Source organism: Engraulis encrasicolus, chromosome 14 (genome assembly GCF_034702125.1).
Source record: "Engraulis encrasicolus isolate BLACKSEA-1 chromosome 14, IST_EnEncr_1.0, whole genome shotgun sequence".
In the NCBI taxonomy this organism is placed as follows: Eukaryota; Metazoa; Chordata; class Actinopteri; order Clupeiformes; family Engraulidae; genus Engraulis; species Engraulis encrasicolus.
Genome location: NC_085870.1, coordinates 34,782,737 through 34,803,926, shown reverse-complemented (window position 1 = coordinate 34,803,926; position 21,190 = coordinate 34,782,737). Strand labels below are relative to the sequence as shown.

Sequence of the window (21,190 nt, the reverse complement as noted above, 5' to 3'; positions counted from 1 at the left end):
CTCAGCACCCCCAGCTATAACTATGCTCCCAACCCGGATAAGCACTGGATCCTGCGCTACACCGGGCCCATGAAGCCGGTCCACATGCAGTTCACCAACATGCTGCAGAGGAGGCGGCTGCAGACCCTGCTCTCAGTCGACGACAGCGTGGAGAAGGTGAAGATATAGTGGCATACACACACACGAACGCACGCACACACGCACAAACACACACACACACACATGCACACACACACACACACACACATGCACGCACGCACACACACGCACACACACGCACACACACACACACACACACACACACACACACACACACACACACACACACACACACACACACACACACACACACACACACACACACACACACACACACACACACACACACACACACTATAGACACATAAGTTACACACAAATGAAAGCAGCATACATTGAATTTAACTTTATGTCAGACCATGTTAAAGAAAATAACAACTTTGTCTGTCTGTCTGTCTGTCTGTCTGCCCACTTTTCTGTCTGCCTCCTTGCCTGTCTGTCTGCCTTCTATATCTGCCTGCCTGTCTGTCTGCTTGCCTGTCTGTCTACCTGTCTGTCTGTCTGCTTGCCTGTCTGTCTGCTTGCCTGTCTGCTTTTCTGTCTATCTGCCTGTCTGCCTGCCTGTCTGTCTACCTGTCTGTCTGTCTGCTTGCCTGTCTGTCTGCTTATCTGTCTGCCTGTCTGTCTATCTGCCTGCCTGCCTGCCTGTCTGTCTGCTTGTCTGCCTGCTTGCTTTTCTGCCCTAAGGTGTACAACATGCTGGTGGAGACAGGAGAGCTGGACAACACCTATGTGATCTACATGTCGGATCACGGCTACCACATCGGCCAGTTTGGCCTGGTGAAGGGCAAGTCCATGCCCTATGAGTTTGACATCCGTGTGCCCTTCTACATCAGAGGACCCAACGTGGAGGCTGGCGCCATGTAAGTTCCTGATACAAATGATGTTACGTATTGATGAGCTAGATAGTTTAGCTAGTCAGTTAAATCCCGGTTCTAGGAGACCGCGCGAGGAGCGATATCGTAACGTCATTGTATCAGTTAATTCTACACTTGGTGTGTAGGAACAACTAGGAGAGTGTTAAATGTGATTCTGTGTGTTTAATTAACACTACAAGATGTACTGTGTGGAAGCAAATGGAAGTGAATGGATTCCTATGTGGGGCTCATTGGATGTGTCCTCTTGTAGGACCAGTTCAGTCAATTTCAATATGCAGTTGTAATGCTCACACTATCCAGGGCTTGTCAGTACCTGAGATTTTTTTTCTTCCTTTTCCGAGATCCTGGTCATTGTAATGGGGGCAGCGCTTTGTTTACATTTCAAAAAAACATTTTTATTTATTCCCCAAAACATCCAAAAGGTTGGCCTATGTTAATTTTTTCTTAAATGTAAACAAACGCTGCCCCCATTAGAATAGCTCATATCTTGGAAAGGGCTGAGTCGAAAAATGTGGCATCACCGGGTACTGACAAGTCAAGGGTAGCGTGAGCAATAAAACAGCATATTGAAATTGACTGAACTGGTCCTTTAAATGTGTTTTGTTATGTCACCCTGATGTGTGTTGTTTTCACTCCTTCCCGTCCTGCAGAAGTCCTCATATCGTCCTGAATGTTGACCTGGCACCCACTCTGCTGGACATGGCTGGAGTGGACGTCCCCTCAGAGATGGATGGCAAGTCCATCCTGAAGCTGTTCGAGACCGACAGACCCGTCAACAGGTACGAGACCTGCAGCTGAACACACGACTCATACAGAATCATACAGATATTCCCACTCATGGAAACACAAAGCATACTTTTATATCGGACATGAAATGCCTGTTAACGATATGATGCCATGCCATGCCATGCCATACGATATGATACAATACGATACTATATGGATTAACGCACAGGCTAGATATGTCTAGATATGATTGACCAAAAGTGAAAAATTGCAGAATTGTGACAAGATGCAATATTGAAAAAAATCCTCTGTTGTGTTGAGTGCAGTTTTGAGAGTATTTAATGTTCCTCTCCACGGTTATTAGACATGTTATTCTTCCTATCTCGTAATTATGACCCTGTCTATGTACATTTCTCACATTACTTGCTTACCGGGGGTCCCCGAAGCAACCTGTAGCCTGTAGCCCCAAGCCATCTTAATCCAGACCTGGATACGATGCGATGTGCTGTGATGTGATGTGATGTGATGTGATGTGATGTGATGTGATGTGATGTGATGTGATGTGATGTGATGTGATGTGATGTGATGCGATGCGATGCGATGCGATATGATACAATATATGATATGATAATAGTGGATGGACGTTCTAACACATTTGTGCCCTGTCCAGGTTCCAGTCCAAACAGAACAAAAAAGTCTGGAGGGATTCCTTCCTGGTGGAGAGAGGGTAAGAGCATTGCACCAGCCCTGAGAAATACAGGACATCAATATACACAGACATACTCATGCAGGGCCATTGCCAAAACAAATTAAACTGATACAATCTGTGTCTACTAGTCTTGTACTTAATTGCCCGTGGGATATTCTGTTTGGCAATTTTGTTTTGTTGATTAATTGTCCGAGACCTGGATTGTTTTTTTTGGGGGGAAGTAGAAAAGCAATGTTCTCGAGATAAGGAAAAAAAAACTAGTTTGCTGTAGCTACACCAGTAGGGAAATGAAGTAACTGATTCTCCCGACGGTGCGAACAAATCTTTATAATTAACTCTTAAAAAATGTTTTTTTGTTGTTGTGTTTTTCAACTTAATTTTGATAGGACAGTGTGAGAGGTGGACAGGTTGCGAATTGGGAGAGAGACGGGGAGGGGTCGGCAAAGGACCCGGGCTGGGAATTGAACCTGGGTCAGCCGCATGGCAGGCGAGTGCCCTAGCGGTTGGCCATGGCATGGCCTATAATAAACTTTATTGCATATTTCCCCCTTGGCTTATCTCTGATGACGGACAGGAAGCCGCTGCACAAACTGGGGGATGGTAAAGAGGATGCGCACGAGGAGAACTTCCTGCCCAAGTTCCAGCGCGTGAGGGACCTGTGCCAGAGAGCTGAGTACCAGACGCCATGCGAACAACCAGGACAGGTGGGCACTAGAGCATCAAGGGGCATTTATACTGGGCTTTGTAATAATAGCTAGCTGTTGAGTTTACTTGTATTACTTGTACTACGTATATGCATAAGTCTGTGATCATGTATGTGCATACAGTATGCGTGCATGCACACACATGATCAGATACTCGTGCATATACGTAGTACACATAAACAAACTACACATTCATACTGCTTGCAGATGCACAGGTGGTCATGATGACTTAAAAGTTCTCTCTCTCTCTCTCTCTCTCTCTCTCTCTCTCTCTCTCTTTCTTTCTGTCTCTCTCTCTCTCTCTCTCTCTCTCTCTCTCTCTCTCTCTCTCTCTCTTTCTTTCTGTCTCTCTGTCTCTCTCTCTCTCCTTCTACTCTGTTGCTCTGGCTCTCTCCAGAATGTAATAAAATGTTACATATTGTGACATGCAGATGCAGAAGCAATATATAATGTGTAAATATCACTTTGTCACTCTCACTCTCTCCCATGCTGAGTGTCGTCTCTATCCTCGGTCTGTTTCTCCTCCAGAAGTGGCAGTGTCTTGAGGACAACAATGGCATGATGAGGCTGTTTAAGTGTAAGGGGATGGCGGCCCTCTACTCCCCCCGTGCCCAGGGCCTGATGGCCAGCAGCACCACCAGCATCTACAGCCCCTCCACCTCCCAGGACAACTGTGACTGCGAGCCCACACCCTCAGTCAAGAAGAAGAAGCTACTCAACAAACGAAGTGAGTTCTCGTCGATTGGTTGAGTGCCATTCTTAAATGTATGGGTGTTTTATTTCTCTCAGTCTAAACAGTATTTAGAAAGAACATTTGCGGTTCACAGATTTTGCTATTGTATTTTTTCTTTTCAATTGCTGGAATGTTAAGCTATGAACATAAAAAAACGGTATGTAAAGCATCTGACAAGGTAATGTGGAATAAATTGTGTAAGTGTTGCCACCCAGTGGCCCCAAGTAAGCACTACACTTTGCTCCGCCAAGGACCTGCCCTCTACTGTCACTCAAGCAGTCTTGAGCAGACTGGAGATTGATAACTGCCTTTACCAATTTGTGTGACAGCAATGCCATTAACAATCTATTTTGAATGTGCAAGCCCAGCAAATTAAAGGTCACATTTGCATGGAGATGTGCACATCAACAGGAGCAAATATTTTTGCTAGGCAGGTGCTGCCATCTATTGGTTGATTTTTTTGTGTGCTTGTCTTTAGTGTCAGGCCACCTGTCTTGCGTAACATGACAAATGGCATTTGCCTTTGAAATGAATGGCTTATTTGCTGATGAAAATGCCATGGCATCTAGAAATACTTACTGCAATATATTGTGCTGACACTTAGGCTTCTATTGGGCATGTGGGGAACAAAGAGGACACACATAGAATAGAGATATGACATATCATACACTGCATTTTAGTGTCACCTTCAGCAAAATCAAGAGTCATTAGTACATGTTTTTAAATAGATGCCGCTTGCTACATTATATTGTTATATAACTGTGTGCTGATGCTATTTTACCACATGCAGGGCGCTTGCAGGCTTTTGTAGACAAATGACCAGAATGACACAAACATTCATCCAGGAACACAGTGTGAACACAAGTTGTCAAAGTTATTGATGTTGTACTTGCTGTTCTGCTTATCTTATACTTTTTATTTTCATTCATTTGTTTGTTATGATGGCATCACATGCAAACCTAAGTGTAACTGTGCTGGCGTTACCCAGCAGGCTCTATTCAGCCTCACCTAGTGTTGCCAGCTGTCCCCGTTTTACCTGATTTTCCTAGTTTTTAATGGTCTGTCACATGGAAACTGATTGGCTATGTTTACATGAGACATTTAATTCAGAATAAACTCCCTTTAATTCTGAATAAAGCTTAATTCCGCTTTTAAAACGTCATAATTACACTTCACAATTCGGAATTAAATGAAAGATCAAAGTAAACTCGACGGAACTATTTAATTCGGAATTATTAATTCGGAATTAAAAACGTCATGTAAACGTAGCCATTGTTTTCCCTGGACACTGAAGATACTGTTGCTTACAAACAATGGGGTCGATCGGATTCAAAATGTGTAGGTTTCTTGTCAGACAGAGGTGGCAACCCTAACCTCACCTTGTGTTTATTTTCCCTGTGCTAGAGATGAAGGCTCGCAAGAGTGTGGTTCGCAACCGCTGGGCCCGCTCGCTTCCCCTCCCGCTGCAGTGGGACTCCAACCAGTACACCCTGGACCTGGAGGAAGGCTACCGGCCCGTGGGCCTGAAAAACGCCAGCCGCCGGCCTCTCATTGGCCAGATGGAGGACGCGGAAGGGGAAGGGGAAGGGGGGGAGGAGGGCTTCAGTGGGATGGGGGACAGCACCATCGCCCCTTCCTCCGCTGGCGGGAACCTCTCCCCAGCTGCAGCACTCAAAGTCACCTACAGGTACAGTCAGCAGCAGCAATAGCAGTGGTAGTAGTAGTAGTATTAGTAGTAGTAATATCAGTAGTAGTAATAATAGTAGTAGTAGTGGTAGTAGTAGTAGTAATATCAGTAGTAGTAATAGTAGTAGTAGTAGTAGTAGTATTACCTAGTAGTAGTAGTAACAGTAACAACAACAGTAGCAGGCCACAGTGAAGCTAAGGAAGGATCAAAGTCTGTTCAGACTGTTCTGGGTAACAACAAGATTATTTCGACTGTCTATCACTATACCACTTCATCAAGAGAACTTGGATTATCAGAAAACAACTTTTTTAATCATTTAATCAGAAACATTGGAGCCAATCGTGTTGAATTTTGGCAACATTGCTCAAAAAGTTGCCCTGTGTATTATTATCTTGAGAGTAGCAGGCTGCAGTTCCCAAAGTAGACCTTTGTATCAACAGATGGGGCATGCAAATAGAATAGAGTTCGGCTTGCACCTGTTGAAAATGGGACAAGAGTGAGTTATGGGATATTTGTTTTAATACGTCAAATCTGTAGATGGAATATAGAACTATGACAAGAATAGTGTCAACAACACACAGAAGAAGTTACAGTAAATGCAGGATTGACACTCCCCCCTTTTATGTTCTTTCCTGTTTTAGCCATTGCAATTAGAACATTACCCATTAGGTAACACTTTACTTAAAGCCAACAATATAAGTGCATTTATAACAAATTATAACGCACATTATAATTACTTATAACGTATTATGACTACACTCATAATGCTTCATGATGCTTTATATTAACAGTTATGAATAAATATGAATGTAGCTTATAATGCTTTATAAATCCAAGGGTGTCATGAGTGGTCATGACTGGCTATAAACTACAGGCTGCCTGATGGGGCTTATAGTACATTTTAAGTACCTATACCCCTCTATGCACAGACCTGGATGATAAACTGTCATAAGGGCTCATACGATGCTATAATGTTTCATGTGAGATCATAAGTCGTCAATGTGTCCTCAAAGTAAAGATAAGTTCATATGGATGCATCTATAATGCACTGTATAATGCACATCTATAATGCATCATAATGTACTGTAGGCCCCATCAGGCCGCCTGTAGTTTATATCCAGTCATGAGCACTCATAATACCCTTGGATTTATAAAGTGTTATAAGCTAGATTCATGGTTATTCATTACTGTTAACATAAAGCATCATGAAACATCATCGGTGTAGTTGTAATGCGTTGTAAGTAATTATAATGTGCATTATAATTTGTTATAACTGCACTCATAATGCGCTTTAGATATGGGCTTCATATAAAGTGTTACCTAACATTATTTATCACAGAATAAGAGACTTGGCTCCGAGTACCTCTGCTACTTCTTTAGGATTATCACATCACCAGTAATTAGTCATACTAATCATCAGCATTTAATTACTTCACTGCATATTATACTAAAGCCACTGTGGTTGTTGTTTTCTCCAGGTGCTCCATACTGATGAACGACACGGTGAGCTGTGATAAAGGCTTATACAAATCACTGCAGGCCTGGAAGGACCATAAACTTCACATCGAGCATGAGGTATGGCAGCACACACCACTACTACCTACCCCATCTAACCAATGCAATAACCCAGACAGTGGCTCTTTCTCAATGCCCAGTGTTCTAGCCTTGCTAGGACGTGAAACGCCCAGTGATTGGATACTCTGCAGAGTTCACCAAAGAGTATCCAATCACTGGGTGTTATACGTCCTAGCAAGGCTAGAACACTGAGCATTGAGATAGGGCCGTCTTGTGAAGAAGAGTATTTCTTAGTATTTCGCAATTCCCTGAAACTGTGTGCAATTCCCCTAATAGCCAAGCGATTTTGGCAGTAAATGGTGGTAGCAAATCTAAACTGGGGGTGTAGCCACAGGGACCAGTAGAGGTGGAAAAAAAGCAAACAACATCTTCCTGCAGACACTTTTTATGACCTCCGGAGTCCGGACACAAAATAGATACATAGCCTTTTGGTGTAGATGGGATTGTCAGGATGGGATCCGACTCACTGTTAAGTGAAAAAGCTCAGCTACACCATAACAACATTGCCATGACTTAAGTAACAGATTAAGACATGGTCATTACAATTTTGGTATAAACAAGCTTATGACATAGGCTTTGCATGAAAGGGTTTACATACAGTAGAGTTTATTCCAATGAATGTATGCAAAATCATTTTATAGAGTCCCTGGCAGGGAAGGCGACAGGGGGGACACATGGAACAGTTGACCCGGGCCCAGGGACAGAGGGGCCCCAGAAATGCGTTCTCATTATGTTGTATGTATTGGGTGGTGGCAGGGCCCTTTCACATGCCCTTGTCCTGAGCCCAGACAGAGTTGTCAGCTGTCCTGGTCCCTGCTTTGACCCCTTGTGGAAAGGGTTCATTTAGATTTGTGATTATCAACCTTTTTTGAACAAACGGCCCCTTGGTCTCATCATGCGTCTGCCGATGGCCCCTTAACCTCAACAAAAAGCTGCCAACGTCACCATTAGTATTAAAAGAGTAAAATAGGCCAGGGGTTCCTAACCATTTCCAACAAATGTTCGGGGCCCACCTCTGACCCAATAAACAATAAAACTCAGTAAATCGTCAAAAGAAACACATACACACAAACATTGTTTCGATCTTTAGAAAATTATTTCAAGGCCCTCTTTGACTACCTTCAAGGCTCACCAGTGGGCCCCGGCCCGCAGTTTGAGAATCACTAAAATTGCCTATTGCCCCCCCCCCCCCCCCAACTGACCGCTTGGCAACTGGCTATAGAGCCCCTGTTGAGAAACACAAATTTAGATGAATGCTTGTCCTCTCATGGATTGTCCTCGTATTTTTTGTCCTCTCATGACTGAGACATTTGTGTGTGTGTGTGTGTGTGTGTGTGTGTGTGTGTGTGTGTGTGTGTGTGTGTGTGTGTGTGTGTGTACACGCTGAGTGTGTGTGTGTGTGTGTGTGTGTGTGTGTGTGTGTGCGCGTGTGTTCGTGTGTGCGTGCGTGCGTGCGTGCGTGCGTGCGTGCGTGCGTGCGTGCGTGAGTGCGTGCCACTGCTCTGCTTCTAGATTGAGACCTTGCAGACAAAGATAAAGAACCTGCGGGAGGTGAAGGGCCACCTGAAGAGAGTGCGACCCAAAGAGTGCAACTGCAACCAGGACACGTGAGTAGAGTCTGTGACATATTTAGTAACATGGAGGACAAATAGAACTCACGGTCTGCTTTCATAGGTATGTCACTGCAATGATTGTGTGTGTGTGTGTGTGTGTGTGTGTGTGTGTGTGTGTCGCAGGTACCAGCTTCCAGCCTACAAGGGAATGTTCCGCCTGAAATCAGGCCGCTTCCAGTCTCTCAGGTAAAACAGTGTGTGTGTGTGTGTGTGTGTGTGTGTGTGTGTGTGTGTGTGTGTGTGTGTGTGTGTGTGTGTGTGTGTGTGTGTGTGTGTGTGTGTGTGTGTGTTGTAACGTGAGCGTTGAATAGGTTCTGTGTGTACCTCATCAGATACCATAGGTTAAGGACCCCACAGGAAGTGGGTGTGGTTCCGTATGTATATACGTTATGATCTATGTGATCAAGGTCATTAATTAAATGGTTGACTGTCTCCAGTGTCTCGTGTCCTCAGTCCGGTTATAGCTAAGCAAATATAATAGTACTTAGAAAGTACGTATTAGTACATGGTGTCAGAAGTGCGTGTCGGAACACAGCGAAATAAGGATGGAATCGCTTTTCCCGGTAACCCCACCGGACAACTTTGATTTCTCGGACTTTTCCACATGGCCGAACTGGATTCGTCGTTTCGAAAGATTCCGCGTGGCGGCGGGACTTGACAAGAAAGATGAACAGTACCAGGTGAATGCCTTAGTTTATGCCATGGGAGATAAGGCAGACGATATTCTGTCAACCCTCGTCTTTGATGCAGAGCAGAACGAGAGCGTTAACAAGTATCAGTCAGTGAGGGCAGCTTTTGACAAATATTTCATTTGCAAGTACAACGTCATTTATGAAAGGGCGCGCTTTAACAGGCGTAGCCAGGAGGCAGGCGAAACCGCTGAAGCCTTCATCGCGGCAGTTTATAAACTGTCTGAGCACTGCCAATATGGCCCTCTGCAAGACGAAATGATCAGAGACAGATTAGTCGTTGGCATAAAACACAACGGACTTTCCGAAAAGTTACAACGGGACAATGAATTAACGTTGGAAAAGGCAATCACAGCAATTCGCCAACACGAAGAAATTAAAAAGCAGCAGCCAGTGGTGCGGGAGGCTATGGCTAGCGAACAAAGAGAGGCGAATGTGGACTTGCTGAAATTTAAGAAAAAGACATTCAGAGACAATCAGACAGGGAAAATGTCCTATGGAAAGGGACAAAAGGACTTTCAAAAAGGACAGAAAAGCTGTGGGCGGTGTGGAAAAGGGCCGCCACACTCCCTGAACAACTGCGCTGCACGAGATGCTGAGTGCAGGAAATGTAGGAAGAGGGGGCATTTTGCAGCCGTTTGCAAGTCGGGCAGAGTCGGTGCAGTGCTGGAGGCAGAGGAAGAGGGGACACTTTTCCTGGGTGCAGTGTCCACAGGGAGGAAACCTGCATGGACGAAAACACTGAAAGTGAATGGACAGGCACTTACCTTCAAGCTGGATACAGGTGCGGACGCAACCGTCATCCCAAGCGCTGCCTACTCCGAGAGACTGCATGGCCCACTCACCAAAGCATCCATACCACTGTGTGGACCCAGCAACGAACCACTTCAGGTCAGAGGTCAGTTTAATGCAGTAATGACATACAAAGACAGGACAACAGTACAGCCTGTCTATGTGGTGCAAAAGCTAGCAACACCACTGCTGGGTCTGCCAGCCATTTCAGACCTGAAATTGATTCATGTAGTGGACAGTGTAGTTGAGTCTGAGAATGACATGAAGAAACAGTACTCCGAGGTCTTCACAGGACTGGGCTGCCTCACAGGAGAGTACAAAATCAAATTAAAGGACAACGTTAAGCCCTTTGCACTGTCGCTACCACGTCGTGTACCTCTGCCACTGCACGACAAGGTCAAGGAGGAGCTCCAGAGAATGGAGAAAATGGGTGTGATCGTGCCCATAGAGGAGCCTACAGATTGGTGTGCGGGCATGGTCGTGGCTCCGAAGCCCAACGGGAAAATCAGGATCTGCTCCGACATGACTCGCCTGAACGAGTACATCTGCAGAGAGAGACACATCCTGCCAGCTGTCGACGAAACCCTGGCCAAGCTGGCTGGGGCCACGGTGTTTTCGAAGCTGGATGCTACAGCTGGATTCTGGCAGGTACCCCTACATCCACAATCAGTCCCACTCACTACATTCATCACGCCATTCGGGCGATACTGCTACAAGAGACTGCCATTCGGCATATCGTCAGCACCTGAGCACTTCCAAAAACGGCTGACACAGATGCTGACAGGGCTAGAAGGGACTGTATGCCATGCTGATGACATCCTGGTCTTCGGGTCAACTCGAGAGCAACATGACCAGAGGCTGCACAGGGTGTTGGGGCGGCTCCAGGAACAGGGGCTGACACTGAACAGTGAAAAGTGCCAGTTCGCCGTCAGCGAGGTGGCGTTCCTGGGCCACATCGTCGGCGAGAGGGGCATACAAGCAGATCCAGCAAAGATAAAAGCCATCACAGAGATGCCCACCCCCAAGGATGCTGCGGACGTCAAAAGGTTTGTGGGCATGGTCAACTACGTGGGCAAGTTCTCCCCACGTATAGCACAGCTCACTCAGCCACTTAGAGACCTGCTCAAATCCGACACAGACTGGGTGTGGGGCAGTGCACAGCAGAGAGCATTCGACGAGCTGCGCAGAGAACTCAGCTCGCCAACAGTCCTGGCCCAGTACTGTCTGCACCGAGAGACTATAGTAGCAGCAGATGCTTCATCCTTTGGGCTAGGGGGAGTATTATCACAGAAGCAGCAGTCTGGAGAGTGGAGGCCAGTAGCCTTCATATCTCGCAGCATGACAGACACGGAGCGTAGATACGCCCAGATAGAGAAGGAAGCGCTGGCGCTGACCTGGGCGTGCGAGCGTTTTCAGTCTTACCTGATAGGGAAGGACTTTTTAATACAGACTGATCACAAACCTCTGATTTCCCTGCTGGGCAGTAGGGCATTGGATGACCTACCACCCCGCATCCTGAGATTCAGGCTGCGGCTGCTTCGCTTCACATACACGATCGAGCACGTGCCTGGAAAGAAGCTGGTCACAGCGGACGCGCTCTCCAGGGCACCCATCCAAGCGCCGCCTACGCCAGAGGACAAGCAGCTGGAGGAGGATGTGTGTGTCTCCATCAACACCATCATGGAGCACCTGCCAGCATCAGAGCAGAGGTTAGTGCAGATCAGAGCGGCACAAGATGCAGATGATGTGTGTAAAAGACTCAAATGTATGGTGCAAACAGGTTGGCCCCGGAACAAAAAGGCACTTCCACCACAACTGCAGCTGTACTGGCAGTACCAACAGGACCTGCTGGTGGCAGACGGACTGCTGATGAAAGGCGAAAGACTCGTCATCCCAGCCACACTGCAGGAGGAAATGCTGGCCAAGATCCATGAGGGTCACCAAGGTATGACAAAGTGTGTGGCCAGAGCGCAGCACTCAGTGTGGTGGCCAGGTCTGTCCAAACAGATCAAGGAGAGGGTGGGAAACTGTGAAACGTGCGCACAGGAGGCCCACAATGCACCAGAGCCACTGCTGACAACTCAGCTGCCAGAGAGGCCATGGCAGCGTGTGGCAGTGGATCTTTTTCAGTGGGAAAATGCAATGTATCTCCTGTGCATAGACTACTACTCACGCTACATAGAAGTGGCAAATCTAACCTCCACCACCACAGCTCACGTGACAGGCAAGCTGAAGGCGATCTTTGGCCGTCACGGTGTCCCAGAGACCGTTGTCAGTGACAACGGCCCCCAATTTTCTGCAGCGGAGTTTGCAGCCTTCGCCAGAGACTACGACTTCGTACACACAACCAGCAGTCCCCGCTACCCTCAAAGTAACGGAGAGGCTGAGAGGGCGGTGAGGACGGTGAAATCGCTTCTGAAGAAGGGAGAAGATCCCCACAAGGCGCTCATGGCCTACAGGGCCACTCCGTTGGCGCACGGCTCGTCCCCGGCACAGCTGCTGATGGGCCGCAACATCAGGACGCCCTTGCCGGTCAGCGAGGGGAAACTTCAACCTGCGTGGCCTGACCTGCAGGCCTTCAGAAAGAAAGACCAGGAGGTAAAAGAGCAACAGGCCTCCTGGTACAACAAAAGACACAACACAAAGGCAAGACCAGCACTCAGGCCAGGACAAAAGGTCTGGGTGAAGAACTCAAAAGAGACAGGTACGGTGAGTGGTCCAGCTCAGACACCCAGGTCATACAACATTGACCTGCCCTCAGGCACCCTGAGGAGAACCCGATCTCATATCAGGGTCGTTCCACAACCAGAGACAAGAGTGGGCCGGACCATCCGACCACCAAACAGACTGAACCTGTAAAACAAAAGCTGTGGTTTGGAAAACAGGGCAAAATAAACCCTGCACAGCTTGGGGAACCGGGCAGTCTACCCCGACCCCTAGGTAAACAAACTGATTTAAATGAACAGTTCATGAAAAAAAAAAGATGAAAAGTTCATGGAAAAGAAAATGATTTAAATGAATAGTTCAAAAAAAAAAAAAAGATGAAATGAAAGTTCATGAGAAAAGAAAAAGAAAACATGGAATGAAATTCAATGTACATGATTTGTGTGATAATTAACTAAAGGGGGGAGATGTAATGTTGGAATGATATTCAATGTAAATGATTTGAGGATAAGTAACTAAAGGGGGGAGATGTAACGTGAGCGTTGAATAGGTTCTGTGTGTACCTCATCAGATACCATAGGTTAAGGACCCCACAGGAAGTGGGTGTGGTTCCGTATGTATATACGTTATGATCTATGTGATCAAGGTCATTAATTAAATGGTTGACTGTCTCCAGTGTCTCGTGTCCTCAGTCCGGTTATAGCTAAGCAAATATAATAGTACTTAGAAAGTACGTATTAGTACAGTGTGTGTGTGTGTGTGTGTGTGTGTGTGTGTGTGTGTGTGTGCGCGCGCGTGCATGTGTGTGTCCACTAAGGTAGTAAAGAGTGTCTGCCTGCTTTCATGCCTGGGGCTTAAACGGGCTGGTGAATAAAATATTTGTCGGTGACACAGTCTTTGCAAAAAATCATAGCAATTATAAATGACTCCTTCAAGGCCACATTATTTTGAAACCATTTTCATTGCATGCTTTTCTCTCTATTTCTGTCTGTCTATCTGTCTGTCTGTCTGTCTATCTGTCTATCTGTCTCTCTCTCTCTCTCTCTCTTCTAATCATATCCCTCTGCCTTTCTTTTTCTCTGCTTCTTTCTCCCCTACCTGTGCTTACCCCCCTCTCTCTTCCTCTCTCTCTCTCTCTCTCTCTCTCTCTCTCTCTCTCTCTCTCTCTCTCTCTCTCTCTCTCTCTGTCCTCAGGGCGGCGGCCTCTAAGGATAAGAAGCAGTGGCTGATGAAGGAGCAGAAGCGTCGTAAGAAGCTGCGGAAGCTCCTGAAGCGCCTGCGTAACCATGACACCTGCAGCATGCCCGGCCTCACCTGCTTCACCCACGACAACCAGCACTGGGCCACGCCACCCTACTGGACAAGTGAGATACCGCAGCCGTATCACAGCCTTTGTTTTTTTATCCAATCATCTTCAACCAGGGGATGTGTGCGGAGCATCAGCAGTCTCTTATGAAAAAATGACTCTGTTGTACTGCAGCATAAACATTTCTATTGCATTATTACGGCAGTGTATTGAACACAATAATCCGAAAGCACTGCTAAAACACTGCAAAATAGGCACATTCAGTTATCGCCAAGAAAGCACTGCAATCTAGCCAAACTGTATTTTTTCTTCAAGGTCTGAAGAACTTTACTATATACCAGTTATCTCACACTTGATGTGCCTTGCTCTTTAATTAAGTGCTAAAAACCCATTATTCATTATTTATGCATGAGGGATGGAAGAGGTGGAGCTACATACAATATTACCTGAGAGGACGGTGTGTGTACAAAAGGTCATTTCAGATATTAGCTGTATGATAATGTATTGTACAAGACATTTTTTTAAAATAATTGTAGGCCTACTATACTCTATGTTTTATTTTACATCTCTGCAGAGTGGTGTTACTATGCTCTCTGGACTTGGATGCTTTTCAGAGCATTTAGTTGGGGTGTGAATCTGAGTAATTAAAAGGCTAATATCCCATGGGGCATTGCTAAAGGCATTCTAATGAAGTGAGTTAAATCTTCTCCACTACTCCCCTACCCCTCCCCTCCCTATCTCTCCCGCACTATGCCTCCCTTCCTGTCCCCTCCTCTCCCTCCCCTCTCGTACCTCTCCTCTCCTCTCCCTCCCCTACCCCTCATCTGCTTTCTCTCCTCTCCTCTCCTCACCTCTCCTCTCCTCTCCACTCCACTCCACTCCACTCCACTCCACTCCACACCCTTACCCCTCATCTGCTTTCTCTCCTCTCCTCTCCTCTCCTCTCCACTCCACTCCACTCCACTCCACTCCACTCCACACCCTTACCCCTCATCTGCTACCTCTCCTCTCCTCTCCTGTCTTCTCCTCTCCTCTCCTCTCCTTTCCTGTCTTCTCCTCTCCTCACCTCTCTTCTCTTCTCTTCTCTTCTCTTCTCTTCTCTTCTCTTCTCTTCTCTTCTCTTCTCTTCTCTTCTCTTCTCTTCTCTTCTCTTCTCTTCCTCTCCTCCTCTCCTCTCTGCAGTGGGCCCATTCTGTGCCTGCACCAGTGCCAATAACAACACCTACTCTTGCCTCCGGACCATCAATGAGACTCACAATTTCATATTCTGTGAATTTGCAACGGGATTCCTGGAGTACTTTGACTTCAACACAGACCCATACCAGGTACGCACAATTACAAGTGCAACTGTGCATCAGGTGTTTTATCAATTGTCCAAAACTTGGGAAAAAAGTGGTGTCAGTATTTCAAAAGAAACCTATAAAAATCCACGAGAATCCTTGAGTCAAAGCTCAGTGTAAAATTCTGCAGATGGCCAGTGTAATTTTAACTACTGCTCTCAATATCTACACAATACTGACTAATGAAAATGTTACACTGACCAAAGAGTAAAATGAACACTATTTACAAGTGGGACCAAATGTAAAATACATGAACTCTGGTGTGTTTTCCTTCCCCTGCAGCTGATCAATGCGGTGAGTACGCTGGACAGACAGGCCCTCAACCACATGCATCTGCAGCTGACCAAGCTGAGAGGCTGCAGAGGCCACAAGCAGTGCAACCAAGAGACAGGTACTGAACTCCAACACTCGCTTTAGCTTTGTACACTATTACGTAATACAGGCCCAGGGTTGGACGGGAAGAAATAGGGCCTGGACACTTTTGGCTGAAAGGGGCCCCTCATAATTGGGGGTGCAGAACTGACTCACCGGTGGGCCCCCGCACCCGTGGGCCCCTATTTTCAGAAATGTAAAAGCATTTACATTTCTGTAAAAGCATTTACATTTCTGAAAATAGGAGCCCACGAGGGTGCAGGGCCCACCGGGATATGCCTGCTACAGTATGCCAGATGGCCAGTCCAGCCCTGTACAGGCCTACTCAGAAAATATGAATGTACTCACTCTATACTCACTGTATTCTCACTGAACCCTACCACTCGCCTTTTGCTCTTTATTCGTAGGCATTATCGGCATGTGTATATATTCATAATATATGCATTATTCAACAAGACTTTCTTATGCACACACACAAACACACAAGTACACACACATTTATGCACTTGCACACGCGCGCGCGCACACACACACACACACACACACACACACACACACACACACACACACACACACACACACACACACACATAGGCGCCGACTTCGGGGGTGCTCCAGGGCCCGGGCACCCACGAGAATCTGTGGGCACCCACGGAAAATATGGGCACCCCATGCGCACCCATGGCCATTTTCGTGCGCTACAGTAATACGATCAGCGAGAGAAGTTCTAAATCTTACACGCTTACTGTAGCTATTTGAGCGTGACTCAATGAATTTGGGAGATCGTCAGACTTATATACCCATCCTGTTTGAAATACATCACGGTGGGCAGTGAAGTCTAATCCTTTCCATAATACAGGGGCAGCAGAATCTCTACAAGCAAACATTATAATTATTGTATTGTGTTTTAAGTGAAATCCTGACGTTCATTTTAGGCATATTTAGTTAATGTCTGTCAGAGAATGTTTCAAATAGATTGATTTGTGAAGATGCTAAACTGTTTAAAGCATGATGGGTAGACGGGTCGAGAGAATTCGAGACCTCTTCCGGCTGCCTGGGTTGGTTCCAGAACAATGATCCATCCATTCTGGCAGATTAAACTGCTTTATTTTCTGTTGCTTTTAATTGTTTGTCGATATAAAAATGTTAACAGTCAGGGGATAAACATGTCATCTTCTATGCCTAATGTATTTCACGCCGAACGTTTTTTGTCCTCTGCGGTTGCTCTTGTACACAATCAGTAACCATAGAAACATGTTTGGATTGACCTTATGGCATACAGGGCTTTTGCCCAATGGACTGTTGATGAGTCGTGCTGCCTCGTGCTGCTAAAGCAGACCTCTTCGAGATAGCAGATATTGATAAAGCTTGTTGTCTGTTAGGGTAAAAAAAACCCTCATAGATAACTAAAATTCCGTTGAAGGCTTCATTGTTACTCTAAATATCTGTTGGAGTCGTGACTAAAAATGCCCGGTTGGAGTTTTCAGAACAGTGCAGTGTCTATGCAGACGGTTCCGAAGTTGAAGTAGTTCTATCACAGTCAGACTACGCGTGAAGCTGTATAATTATGTTGCTCATTATTTCACAAGTTATGGAAGTTATCGAAGGATCTAAGCCTACTTTTCACTACAAGCTAGGACTTCTTACACACAAAGGATAGCAGTTGGAAAGTTTAGCCCACTACAAAATGGTAAGTCACTGTCATCCTGCTAATCCCATGTGTAGCACCGCCGTGTGCTGTTTATTTGATATTTCTCTATGCTCTATGGGTCTTTAGTGATGGTATGACCAAGTTGAGCCTTTGCATATCCATGCTTGTTGTGCGCTGTTGGATGGTTTTGCCATTGTAGGCTATATGCGGCTCTGGCTGCTAACATTGTTGGGTTTAGTTGTGACTGAGTTTGTGACCTGGTTTGAACATAGCTCGCATGAAGTGCGTGGTAATATGAACGCTGTGTTGCAAGTGACTGAACGCCAGTCTGAATTCACTGTGGGCGCTCGCGTTGCTGCTGCTGTTATTGTTTTCAATTGAGTTCCTCTTTGGACGTCTGTATTAGGCTACTGCACAATGCTGCTATGCTTCATAAAAATGTATTTGAAGACATACAACTTTCACATGCATGGTTTCATTTTAGTAACTGACTGCATAGTCCGTGACTGCAGATTTAGCTTTAGTGGCATGCTCAAGGAAAATCTTGATCTTCTAGCTTGACAGCTGTATGTAGCCTATATTCATTTTAAACACGGTCACCTTTAGTCATAATGCCGTCTAGAAAAAGGCACCGGCAAACGTGATCTGGGCTTTGCGTTCAATTTATAGGCCCTTCACCATGTAAAGCAATTCCATTTTCAATCTCAATTCAAATGTAGGCGATTTTATTGTAAAATAGCCTATTGATTTGACAACCACAACGAAAATAAATAAGCTTCGAATACATTTATTATGTAGCCTACTCATTCAAATAAAGTCACCAACTCATGAACTGGTTATGTTGTTGGAAAGCAAGGCATGGCAAACAAACGGGACTTTCTGTGGGTCGCGACCCCCAGTTGGGAACAGTGAGCACCCACGGGACAAAACAAAAGTCGGCGCCTATGCACACACACACACACATCATACATCAACAAACACTGATGATTATTGTCAATTTCTCAAATTATCTTACAGGTGTGAAAGAGCGCAGCTATGTCAAAGACTACAGGTGAAGTATTCCCATTTAACCTCATTACTAAGTATCAAATCGCTGTTTGAGTATGTGTTGGTAACTGTAGTAATTTCAATCTTGTCCGGCTTTGCTCACTGTTCAATGCAATTCAATTTGCCTGAACAGTTGTTGCTTTTCCGATTGAAATGGAAATAAAGCTGTCTTATTGAAAAGCTCTTATTTCTGTTGCTAACTGCTGCTGCTTCTGTATCTGTCTCTTTGTGTGTGTGTGTGTGTGTGTGTGCGCGTGTGTGTGTGTGTATGTGCGTATAATTTGACGTGTCGACAAATTGTGTGTGTGTGTGTGTGTGTGCGTGCGTGCGTCCGTGTGTGCGTGCATCCGTGTGTGTGTGTGCGTGTGTGTGTGTTGTGGACGTGGGTGTGCCCCTTGCATGCTTCAGGCCACTTCACCGTCGAAAGAGGCCAAAAATGAAGAAGCAGTCGTCCAAATCCATGTGAGTTTGCGTTAGCATGGCGCGTCCATCTGCTGCCCTCTGTGCACCGCCAGATCCCCGCCACTCTGCTCTGTGTGTCCCTCCTCCCCTTCCGTACCATCCCTATCCCTCCGTCAGATGGCCTAGCTGCATGGCGCTCCCAAAGCCTCCCAGATCCCCTGCCTCTCTCTCGGCCTGGGAAGAGGCAGTGCTGCTGACTAGGCCATTTCCATGACACCTTCAGCCAGGGACCTCATTTTCAAGACACTATAGCCAGACATAGTAAAACGCATTCTTATGAATAGGTGCATCCTTTTTTCTTTTCTTTTTTTAAAGTCAACGTAACTGTAACCAGTCTCTCATGGCATTTGAGGCCTTGGCATTTGAGGCCTATTTTGCAGGCACCAAGTATTTTCAGAGTGCCCTGTTTGCAGAATACCTGGACATCCATTTGTCTCAGCAGCACACAGTGAACAGAACAGCAGTGTCAGACACATATTTCCATGACCCTCTCATCTACAGAGCTCGTTCTAAAAGACCAGCAAAACACAGAGAACTTGAAGAAATAACATATTGTATTGTTATCATTCATTTCAACAAAACTTTATTCTTTAATTTAGCATAGACAATGAAATAGTGTCTCTATACCAATCAACACAGTGTACTTTTGACACATATTCATATCCATATTTCACCCTGTAGTAGATATCCAGCCATATGATTAGCATTCAACATTAAGAAGGAGTTTGTTTGGAAGTGTCAGAGAAGGAGGATGTTGTGCTTCCCAGGGTCGGGGTGGGGCTGACTGTATCTGATCTGTTCTCTGCATGGGAAAGATTAAAGTTAGAAGCTTCTAGAACTCTAAGAATAGAATGTGTGGCGATGGAATACAATGGGGACTGTGTGCAGTTTTTTTTTTCTTTCACCCCGTCCTCGTTCCCTCCTTCAATGCTCCTCTTTTTGTCTCTCGTCTGTGTCTATTTTTTTTCCATTCTTCTCATTTCCTTTTCAGTCTTCAGTGCCTCATCTAATTTCATCCGCTTTCATTATCGCTCATCAATTCACAGCATATGTCCATTCATCACCAAGTCAAAAAAGCCTTTTATGTGCTTTATGTAGCCCAGTTAAATAGGACCAATCATTGAGCAAAAGTAAAACACGCTGTTGCCTTTATGTAATATAGTGAGACTGAGAACAGATACGCTATACACTTCAAGGCTCATTCCAAAAGAAATACACACACAAGCGAGAGAACTAATGAATGATTTCTCAGCAGGCTGAGCCATTGCACAGCTTGTGCAAAAAGCATGTTTTTGGTATGACAAACAGGGTATCCATATTGCCAAAACTGCCATACAAATGATTAATGCAGTTAGCCTATTTAGTGTAAGCATTGCTGTAATTCGAAGTCAAACCAAAGATTTTCTAGGTTCCCTTTCGCACGTCTCTCTGGTCAGACTCCCCTAAACTCCCTGTGTGCCCTTTTCTTTTTTTCCTTTATCCAGGGGTCAAATTTGGGAAGGATGGGTGGGTTAACCCCTCACACCATCATCCATCCCCTCCCTTCATCAGACCACCCCATCACGGCTCCTCAGCAATGAGGACACAGGATGAGTGACCAACACCAGTACTATAACAGCCACCTCCCCTCTGGCCACCTACACTGGCCTACCACCCACACCGGTACCACCCCTACCTGCCACCTCAACTGTCATTACTACTGCCGGACCATATTGCATCATTGCACCATTTGACCATGAGGAGCATCTCAAGGGTGGTGGTGCTGGTGCTGGTGTTGGTGGGATCAACTGCTGTTGTGATCGCGTCGCGATGGTCAGTAGACAGCATTGTGAACCAGCCGCCATGATGTGGACATAAAATGGGTGCTCCCTCCCTCCATCTGCTGAAGTTGTATTGCATTTGTCTCATATACCAGGAACACACACACACACACACACACACACACACACACACACACACACACACACACACACACACACACACACACACACACACACACACACATGCACGCATGTACACACACATATGCACGCATGTACACACACACACACACACACACACACACACACACACGCACACGCACATGCACACACATGCACACACACACGCCTGGTGTTCAACTGCACACTTTTATTTTGTTTTG

General features: G+C 45.8%; 1 protein-coding gene across 1 annotated transcript in view; it reads left to right on the top strand.

The window, feature by feature from the left end:
- Positions 1–20,938, top strand: part of sulf2a (sulfatase 2a) — a 27,368-nt gene extending 6,430 nt beyond the window's left edge. Inside the window, exons 4-19 of the mRNA XM_063216498.1 lie at positions 6–156; positions 787–962; positions 1,628–1,756; positions 2,374–2,430; positions 2,987–3,116; positions 3,645–3,843; positions 5,254–5,536; positions 7,015–7,111; positions 8,624–8,718; positions 8,848–8,910; positions 14,064–14,233; positions 15,358–15,500; positions 15,798–15,906; positions 18,556–18,589; positions 18,994–19,047; positions 20,532–20,938. Of these exons, the coding sequence (XP_063072568.1) occupies positions 6–156; positions 787–962; positions 1,628–1,756; positions 2,374–2,430; positions 2,987–3,116; positions 3,645–3,843; positions 5,254–5,536; positions 7,015–7,111; positions 8,624–8,718; positions 8,848–8,910; positions 14,064–14,233; positions 15,358–15,500; positions 15,798–15,906; positions 18,556–18,589; positions 18,994–19,047; positions 20,532–20,562 (1,921 nt within the window). The 3' untranslated portion in view covers positions 20,563–20,938. The remainder of the gene's footprint in view (positions 1–5; positions 157–786; positions 963–1,627; positions 1,757–2,373; positions 2,431–2,986; positions 3,117–3,644; positions 3,844–5,253; positions 5,537–7,014; positions 7,112–8,623; positions 8,719–8,847; positions 8,911–14,063; positions 14,234–15,357; positions 15,501–15,797; positions 15,907–18,555; positions 18,590–18,993; positions 19,048–20,531) is intronic.
- Positions 20,939–21,190: the final 252 nt, after the last annotated feature.